Consider the following 9,971-nt stretch of genomic DNA (forward strand, 5'->3'; position numbering starts at 1 on the left):
TTTTTTCTCAATCTTAGAAGTTTTCACCTTTTCAATGATGACTATGATGGTAGAGATAGACTTTTCATATAGGACCTTTATTATATTGCAGTCACTTCCTTCTATTTCTACTTTGTTGAGTATTTTTGTAATGAAAGGCTAGTAAATTTATTACATACTTTATGGACATCAGATGAAGCACAGATGAAGTTTCATCTTTTTTTTTTTTTAATTTTAAGAAAATTATGTAATGCTTCCGGTGGAAGCATAGGTGTTGATGATACAGAAATCACTTTCCATTCCTCCTTTGGTAATCCTTGTCCTTGTCACTCTCTGGCTCAGAATTCTGTGTCCTTAATTAGAATGCCCAGAGTTTGGAAACATTTACCAACCAAAACACTGATTCTCATCATTTTTTTAGGTAAACCTTCTAGGATGGCCCTCAGAGAGGAGCACATTAAACACCAGAAGGTGAGTATTTCCCAAATCCTGTTGACAAAAACATCCTCCTCGTGGATCCAGTCACAGGTGAGAATAGGTGAGAATAGTTTTCACACAGAGATCCTGGAGACTGCTGCCTTCCTGTCCCGAATCTTTAGCACAATGTCTGATATCATCACCATCTTTATAGTTAGTAAGAACAGCAACAATAGTAGCTCTTCTATTGTTACATTATTTTCACAATATTTCAGACTTTAAGCATTTTATGTGAATAAACTTATGTAAACCTTAAAACAATCCTACAGTACCTATAAGTAGGGATATAGTGATCACCAGTATAGATCAAGAAACTGAGGTTACCTGGAGAAGGAAATGGCAACCCACTCCAGTAATCTTGCCTGGAGAATTCCATGAACAGAGGAGCCTTGCAGGCAGGCTACAGTCCATGGGGTTGCAAAGAGTCAGGCATGACTGAGCAACTATCACTCACACTCATTCTTAATAGCGCCCTTCCTAAATACCATGGGGAATACAGTAGTTTCTAGAGAAGCACTTTGAGCACTCAAAGCTTTGTTTTCTAACTATTCCTCAGCCACTTGCCTTCCAGTTACTCCTGTGGTTCTAGTGTATATCTTCTGAGAATTAATAGCAATGTTTCGAAGCAAGGTTTCACACTTAACCGTGATTAATACAGTTTATGCCTGCATATGCTCTAGATTTGGAGGATGGTGATACATTTGATAGGAGATAGTATTTAGATTAGCTATTGTTATATGCATTTTGATACATTTTTAGCTTCTCAGTAAAAGGTGATTTCATGCTTCAGTGAATTCTTCACAGATTTTAAAAATAATGTATATGTGTAAATGGAAGTATTTTACTAGAAAGTAAGTATCTTTAAGGAATTTCAGGTGTATAACATGGCCCCATAACTTTCTTCATGCATAAGGAGGCTAGATAAATGGTGCTTGATGACAATGTACTCCACCTCCTATTGGAAAATTAACATTATTTACCAAGAAGGAACTAGGGGAATAGGGGGCAGAGATTTGCATTGCTGAAGAGTCAAAAACCACTGAAAATATTTTCTACATGCAAGAAGGAAACATATTGAGAGCAAAGAGAAGAATGAGTGAAGGTGCATGATAAAGCTTTTTTTTAAATGGTGAAAATTTAATGGTTCATTACTCTTTCTAGAGTTTAACTTCTAATGGGCAAGCTGGGGATTTTAGGTACAACGATCCAGTTTAGTTTCTCAAAGCCTAGCTGCTATAGCCACAGTATAGAATCTCTTCCTATTAGACTGCTACTCCATTGAAAGGTTGCAGATACCTAGAATTCTTTTTAAGAGCAAGCTATGGTTATTTTTAAGTTGTTGCTTTGAGGGAACTGAAAAACCTAATATAGCCCCTGGCCAGTATTGCTCCGAGGTCTCAAGTGTTATTTCTCTGGGAAACTTCGCACAAGGTAGAGAAGCTTAAAAGTAGCTTTGTCTTCTTGCCTTGATTCCTAGAAATTACGTACTGGGAATTTCAGGACATAAACTGTGATTTGAGGAATTCAAACACATGGCCTATCTTACTTTCATTTAATTATTTTGAACACCTGAAATCTTGCTAGACACTGGTTTCTCTGACTGGGTCTTTGTAGCCAACTGCTTCTTATTCAGTCACCTTTTCAGTAAGGGGCTCTCAGATAACCAACTCCTTGGTTCTTGAGACAGCATTCTTTTTCTATTAAGATGTCAGTTTTGTCTTTGAATCCTGACTGGATGTCTCTGTTCTTAAATTCTCTTGGCTTTTCTTCTTTGATCCACTTGTCAGTTTCATCGCTTGACCTCCTCATGGTTTCCCATTCAAACCAGAGGGAGTTAGGTAGTTGATGACCAACAACTCCTGCCTGGATCACGTTTTATTAAATTCTGCTTTTGCTGAGATACTGAGCATACTTAAATAACAACCCAAACATTTAAGTTTGGATAGGAATGGGTTGGTTTATCAAGTAGGACAGTGTACTTGTCCTTTAGGAGGAAATACTCAAGAGAGTAAGGGAGAAGATGAATGGGAATTTAACTTTACACAGCTTAGGACAACATGACTGACTGAATAAATGAAGCTAAAGTTTCTCCTGGGTCCGAGAATTCAAACCACATTTATAAATGTATAATTCAACTACTGTACGGTTTAAATGGGCTTATTGGGCTAGCCTGGGAAATAATACCATTTTTACCATTTTCTACAGAGAAAGTATTTTCCAATTTATGTATCAGACAACTCAATGAACTTGTAAAAAACAACCAGTTTTTATGTTGGAACTATCTGTGCAGCAGTTTCTTTACAGTTGTACATAAAGTGTTTTTACTGTAAAATTGAGTTAATGTATACAAATAGACCTTTATGCCATAATAAAGTTACTAGTACTTACCAAAAAAAAAAAAACAAAAAAAACTGAGGTTAAAAAATGCTTGATTATGTATCACTGGTAGTGCAATCTAATCCAAAGCACCTTCTCTAAACCCCTTACAAACTCGTTAAAACTTCCATAGTTCTATAAAGTTTCTTCATACATCTTATTTATACATCTTTATAGCATTCATCTGAGAGATGTTTTCAACCTCGGTTCTTTTGTGCTGTGATACTGAGGTATCTACTGACATCTGACTAAGGGAAGTAAGGACATGCTGGGCAGTTTTTAGAGTGGATGGTCCAAGATGAAGAAGGCGACATGATCCCTACTTCAGAGTTTCTTACTCCAATAAGAGGAAACAACTTGCAGCCCTGACAAGCCTCAGGTTCATGACTCAAAAACAACAAATAAGGAAATAACTGAAGGACTTCACATAGGTTACCTGCTTTTGAGTAGAAACTTATCATCTGGACATGATTTCATATGCTCATTCTTGTAGGAGGAAGTAACAACTCCTTCCTCTGAACTCTGATTAGGCAAGTCTCCTATTTGGAATCATTTGTTTAGCCTGCCCCTGTGTTGTGAGCTTTGAGAGCCTAGCCCATACTCATTAATTCTCAGAAGTCCAGGCCCAGCCCAAAGCCCCTCAAGGCCCCCTGAGGGGTTTTGTGAATGAGTGACTCCACATTTGAACATTCATCTATTAATAAGAAGGTCAAGGAATGCTGAAGATAGTATTTGTGAGCTAGACTTGAAATAGAGAGGCAGTTGAAGAGATATATTAATGGCAGGGATGTGCACTCACATTCATACTGTATTATATAGCTCACCCAATGATCTGTTGAAATTTAATATTTCATGTCTACTATAACATTAAGAATTAACATGTATACTAACTTATGGATCAGGAAACTGAAGAGAACCAACTCATCGTACAGCCTTCTTTAAGCAGAATTGAAGAGGCCAGCTACTTTAATTCCAAACATTGTCTGTAGGACAGGCAACTTACAACTTTCAGCTCATTTTCTTCATTGTCTAAAAGTGTTTCTGCTGATCATCTTTTCTCTTCTCAATCTCACTGTTTTGTCAGCTTATTTTCCAGATGTGTTTTGTCCCCTCTGTAATTTTCCATACTTCCTCGCCCATCAAAGGTCTACTAATTAATAGAAACACCCCCCCCCCTGCTGGATTTCTCTATGAGCCCTTACCCTCTTCTTTCCCTGACCTCCAGCTATTCTCCCTGCCTTGATCTCACTTTTATGCAGAAGGTTGAAGGGAAAGAACCTTAAGATATGCACTCTGTTTTATCATTAGCCACTTAGGTCCTTGCTTTACACTCCAGTGTTCAGATCCTCTCTCCACCAGGTATTTCCAAGAATTGTCCAAGTATTAATTGAAGTCATGCATGTGAAAACACTCCATAAAATCCTAAAGAACTAAAGAAATGCATGTTGTCTTTTACTCACATGGAAGGGAATGTCCAGGGGACCATTAAGTAAGGTATGTAGTTTGAAGATCTTGCTGGGAGCAGCAAAATTGCTGAAGACAAGTGGTTCCAAGCAGGTTCAGAAACCAGTGCCCCATCCCAGAGAAGCAAGGACCCCTGGACAGCACCCCAGACAAAAGTCAGTAAGAGAAAATTTGGGGAGTTCCTCTAATTAGTTCCTCTAATCCTTGTAGAAAAGCTAGTAAGTATGGCCTAGGTGTGGGGCATGGACTTTGGGTAGGTGTGGGTTTAAGCTGGACTGATCTGAGACATGAAGTTAGCAGTGGGGAAAATCTTATACATTTTCTGAGGTCCTGATTGTTCATCTGTAAAGTGAAGATAGGATACATAACTCATATAGTGTTTGGAAGCTTTACATTAAATGCAAAAGTGCTGACACCTACAAGTAGTTCAATAAATCCAGCTGTGATGATAGGGACCATGCTTTATTAGTGTTTATGCCCAGACCTCTGCTCAATGCCTTACATGTCATGTGCCCTTAAAATATATTTTCTGAGTAGATGTGTCAGTGAACTATTTCCTAAGTAAGAAGGTTCAGAAGTTAAACCTACTAACGGGAAGTGCCAGACACTATCACTGAACTGGGCATCTGTGGTCAGTGTGGAGCCTCAGTCTCCTGAACCAGTAGTTAAAGGGAGAAGAAACAAAGTATAGAGAAGGGACTTCCTGGTGGTTAAGTGGTTAAGAATCCATGCTTCCACTGCAGGAGGTGTGGGTTCTATTCCTGGCCAGGGAACTAAGATCCCACAAGCCATGCAACATGGCCAATAAATCACTATTGTTACATCAAAACATAAAAATACAAAAGTAAAAGATTGAAAAATAAATGTGAAAAAGTTTTAACAAAGTGTATAGATGGACACTTTCCGATAAAACAGGAACTAACTCCCGAGACCCCACCAGCCTTGCTTAGCTTCTGTTCTCCATCTTAGAACTCAGAAGAAAGGAGACTGGAGTGAAGTGGTGCAGTCTACTAGAAAGAAAGGGCCATGTGTACCAAGAGGTCAGCGAGCCCCAGGATGACAACTACCTGTGTGAGTGACCCCGCTGGCCCACTCACGGAGAAGGGGCTATGAGGCCTTGCTCCACTAACCTCACCTCACCATTTGGTCCCCCAGTCATCCCCTTCCTCTATGACTTGGGGTACAGGATCGAGGCCAAATGCCATGAGTGCCCCAGTTCTTTCTGAAGGTCTTTACGACCAACAATGTCACTATACCTCCCCTCTTCCCTGTTCTCACCTCCAGATTGTGAGGAGTGTCAAAACTTCTTCATCAACAGCTGTGCTGCCCACGGGCCCCCAACCTTTGTAAAGGACTGTGCAGTGGAAAAGGGGCATGCCAACCTCTCAGCCCTCACTCTGCCCCCTGGGTTAAGTATCAGACTGTCGGGCATCCCTGAGGCTGGGCTTGGAGTGTGGAACAAGGCGTCCAATCTGCCCCTGGGTCTGCACTTTAGCCCCTACGAGGGCCAGATCACAGAGGATGAAGAGGCTGCCAACAGTGGGTACTCCTGGCTGGTGAGAAGCACCACTGTTTTCCTGTCCTCTGGCCTCTAATCACTTGTGTGTGGTGGTGGGGGGGGTACTTCATGTCTACATGCGAGGATGATAACACATGGTGATAACACGGTCAGCAATGACACAGTCAGCCCTGTGTACTGTGTGTACTGGGCGTGAACACAGGACTTCCATCTAAAGGTCAGAGGAGAGGTGGGAGACAGTGGTACAGGCATACAGAAGTGACTCCTCGCTTGTGGAGCCCTTCCTTCAATGTGCCAATAGATTGAGGCTTGGAATGATGGTTAAGGTGCTTACCGTGTGGTCCAACTGGCAGCTGAATCCATGCAGGCTGAAGAGCACCAACGACAGCAGAGAGAAATAGTTCTTCTATTACTTCCTACCAAAAATAACAATAATAATAATAAAGGAGAGAAGAAAGCTTGTATCTTTTTTCTGACACTCAGATCACCAAAGGGAGAAACAGCTACAAGTATGTGGATGGAAAGGACACGTCTTTGGCCAACTGGATGAGGTGAGTGCAGTGAGTCTGCAGTTTGTAGATGTCGATCCTCTCTCAAGCCCACACCCCTTTCCTTCTCAACCCATCTCCCTCAATAACTTTCACATCTTCTTTCCTCTTTTCCCTCCATACGATGCTCTTTCATTTCAAAAGACATTAGAAAGAAAGAAAGAAAAATACAGCATGTGTCCACAAAATATTAGTCTATATGCTTGACAAAACTGAGGCACTTGAAAACAACTTGAGGAGTCTAGATTCACCAGGACACTTTAACTCACGTAATTGACACTTACTGAGCACTCTATGCCCGAGTGTATACAGTGAACTCCATTACTGAAGCAGATCATACAACACATGTTCTTTCGGAGAACATACAGAAGACAGACATTAAGCAATTAATTTTAGGAATAGCAACCTTAATTTTTTCTTAATAATGGCACAGTGCCAGGATAACCTAACAAGGGAGACCTTGCGTCCATGTGGGCAACATCCTCCCCAGACTCAGTTGCACTGAAAAGTGGGCCCTGAGGTCTGGGAGGAATGTAGGGCAGGATGGCTGTGAGCATGGCCATTCTCTGAGGGCCTCTCCTTTCATCAGGGCAGGCAGAAAGTGAATAAACTATTACTGTTGTGTGCCTCAAGCTATGACAAAGCACTCACCAAGGGGTGGTCAAGTGAATAGCACCCTGGATACACGTGGGGAGATTGGAGAAAAGCCTCGGGAGAGAAGGCAGGCTGGGGTGACTGCTGAGGCATGCATGTTAGCCTAAGAGCACCAAGTCCAGTGGACTTAAAGAGAACTTAATTCAGACTTTAGAGGGGCTGGAGGTCACCAGTCTTAAGGACAGTCCAGGCAGAGACAAGTATGGAACTGGGCTCTATAAACTGGCTAATTAGGTAAGGAGAGAAAAGCATTCCATCCAGGAAGAGGACCAGAAACAGGATCTGGACATAGGAATTCACACGGCCTTGTCAAAGATGTGAATAAAAGGTCCCCATGAGGTGTGGTGGGAGCCATGGCGGCCTCAGAGCCTGAAGGCAAGGAGCCGGGCATGGTCCGACAGTGGAGGGGGTCTTGTCACCTGTGGTTTCTTTCCCTTTCCCGGCCTTGATCCCAGGTATGTGTACTGTGCCTGGGATGATGAGGAACAGAACCTGGTGGCCTTGCAGTATCACGGGCAGATCTTCTACAGAACCTTCCAGGTGGTCAGGCCAGGCTGTGAGCAGCTGGTCTGGTATGGGGACAAGTATGGCAAGGAACTTGGCATCAAGCAGGACAGCAGGGGGAAGAGCAAGCTCGCAGCTGGGAGAGGTGAGCACCACCCATCTTCCAGCAACCCACCCCATCCTGGGGAGCCTCCCTGGTCTGATTCTGAAGTAGAGTCCAATGCAGTCTAAAGTCAGTCAAGTCGCAATTAAAATGCCTCAGAATTTGATTCATTTCATGTGATTGTTAGGGAACATTATTATATTAAAAGTGTTAGTTTTGGTACCAGTTTACCAGATAACAAACAAGCAAAAAATTGTTTATGGGTAAGCTTAGAAAGGTCTTTTCCATATATCTTGAAGTAGCAGTATTTTTGCAAAGGCATCAGTGTGAAACCATAGAAGGCATGTTTAAAATCTGATTAAATTGAAATTGACAAAGTAATCTGGTCATTGCTGCGATTTGAAACACTTTAATATGATAACTTGAATTATAACTGACAGCATTTTACCAGAACATATCAGATTTTCATGAATGTCACATAATTTATAGGATATCTATATTAGTATCATCAACCATACACTGTAACTAGAGAAGATTCAATCACTCCTTCTGACAACACTTGCCATGTAGTTTAACATGCCAAATGAACTCAGGTTGTTTAATATCTCTCTTTGGGAGGTCTCAGGGGCCCTCTGAAGCATCCCAAAGTTAGCTAGAAGTCAATTATTTAGGAAGGTTTGTTCATAAATATCAAAAGGGTTTATAACAGTCAGGTAGGCTGTGAAACAATACTTATCCACTTAGCCAAAATTAACAAAAGATTTCAAAGGTAAACCTAGGACAGATAATTTAAGAGGTAAAGAAACTTAAAATCCATTAGCAAAGGCAGTTCAACATCTCAAGAAAGCTTGTACTAGGCACAAAACTCTTTTCTGGGGGTCCACTTTCCATAAAACCTCTTTATCCCATTCTGTACCCATTCCTTTGCTTCTCTCATCCTGAAACTGCCACCTGTAAGTCAGAACTACTTCTTTTTCCTTCATAAAATATGATTTCTTTCCTTGTACCTTCTTTTATAACAAGTCATACATTTTCCTTAAGCAACCAAGAACTGACTTTTATATTGGCAATTTACAGATTGGTGAACATATGTATCAGTGATACTATCTAAAAAAAAAAATTGCTTTCTTACACTGAACATCTCAGGATGGCACCAGACACTATTCATGGATAGTCAAAATCTCTTTAGTTTCTGTGTAAGAGGAAGGTCCTGTCAAGTAGTGAATGTTTCAGAACCTTAATTTATGAAATGACCTAGCTATTCAATACACTGTCATCACTTAGTTTAGCACAACAATAGAAATTCAGGTAACCAAAATCTGGAGAAACTATTGTAAGTTCAGATCAGTTCAGCTGTGTCTGACTCTTTGCAACCCCATGGACTGCAGACTGCCAGACTTCCCTGTCCATTACCAACTCCCAGGGTTTGCTCAACCTCATGTCCATTGAGTCAGTGATGCCATCCAACCATCTTATCCTCTGTTGTCCCCTTCTCCTCTACCTTCAGTTGAGACTATTATAGACAGATATTTTAAAGTATAATTATTTTTAATAGTTTATCTAAAAGCTCATATCAGATTTACATTTTTTAGGAGTTTGTTTGTTTTTAGAGGTACTTTCTTTGTTGACAAATTTGTGACAGATATAACAATATAGCAATATTAAACTTATAATAAACCTAGGCACTATGAAAATTTTATGCTTAATGTTAATGACTCTTAGACATGTCTATATTAGAGTAGCAAAAAAAAAAAAAAAACCCAGATATTTAATATTGACTATTTCCCAATTCACATGAATCCAAAATTCATTTAGGTCAATTTTTTCTTGTATTTAGAGCTGTTTGATTTGTAAGGGCTTCCTTTTCTTTAGATTATTTAAATAAAAACTCACAACTTCAGCAATATTATCAAAAAACAGAAGACTCACACTAAGACATACATAAATCCACACAGACAGAGATCTTCTAGTTTTCCACCTAAGATTTAAAATATCTCTTTGACTTCCTTTTTTTGGGGAGGGCGGGGTGTTGAAGTTCTCATTTGCCCAAAGCTGAGGTCTCAGGCAAAGTGGGCAGTGTTTTTCAAGGAAAGGGTTAACGTCAAGCTTTGCCCTAGGCAGGCCTTTTTAACAAGCTAATATGTTTTTAATTGCATATGCAAAAGAACCAGCTTTACAGTTTCCAATAAATCTTTTTTTTTTATTTTAACCAGTTTTCTCTGGTTCTATAGAATATCATGGCCATCCTAGGTCAGGTCATCTTTCCTTTCTGTAGTCATAGTTTTATCCCTGAATTATAGACAGATCAGCTGACAAGTTTTCCGTAGTTGAACTTGCAGAAGGATCA

At 40.3% G+C, this 9,971-nt stretch overlaps 1 protein-coding gene across 1 annotated transcript; it reads left to right on the top strand.

Annotated features, from left to right (window-relative positions):
• The first annotated feature begins 414 nt into the window (after window positions 1-414).
• On the top strand, window positions 415-7,752 carry LOC122435802 (probable histone-lysine N-methyltransferase PRDM7). Its single transcript, XM_043459874.1, has 5 exons — window positions 415-517; window positions 5,266-5,367; window positions 5,581-5,852; window positions 6,299-6,366; window positions 7,473-7,752. The coding sequence occupies exons 1-5, from the start codon at window positions 415-417 to the stop codon at window positions 7,750-7,752; spliced, it is 825 nt and encodes a 274-aa protein (XP_043315809.1).
• The last annotated feature ends 2,219 nt before the right edge of the window (window positions 7,753-9,971 follow it).

Source organism: Cervus canadensis, chromosome X, assembly GCF_019320065.1.
Source record: "Cervus canadensis isolate Bull #8, Minnesota chromosome X, ASM1932006v1, whole genome shotgun sequence".
NCBI lineage: Eukaryota > Metazoa > Chordata > Mammalia > Artiodactyla > Cervidae > Cervus > Cervus canadensis.

Excerpts from the sequence above, each read along its gene's own strand:
- LOC122435802 (XM_043459874.1), top strand. The coding sequence starts at position 415 with ATGGCCCTCAGAGAGGAGCACATTAAACACCAGAAGGTGAGTATTTCC. Across the intron at positions 5,368-5,580 it reads CCAGGATGACAACTACCTGT|ATTGTGAGGAGTGTCAAAAC; the intron begins GTGAGTGACCCC and ends TCTCACCTCCAG. Across the intron at positions 5,853-6,298 it reads ACAGTGGGTACTCCTGGCTG|ATCACCAAAGGGAGAAACAG; the intron begins GTGAGAAGCACC and ends TCTGACACTCAG.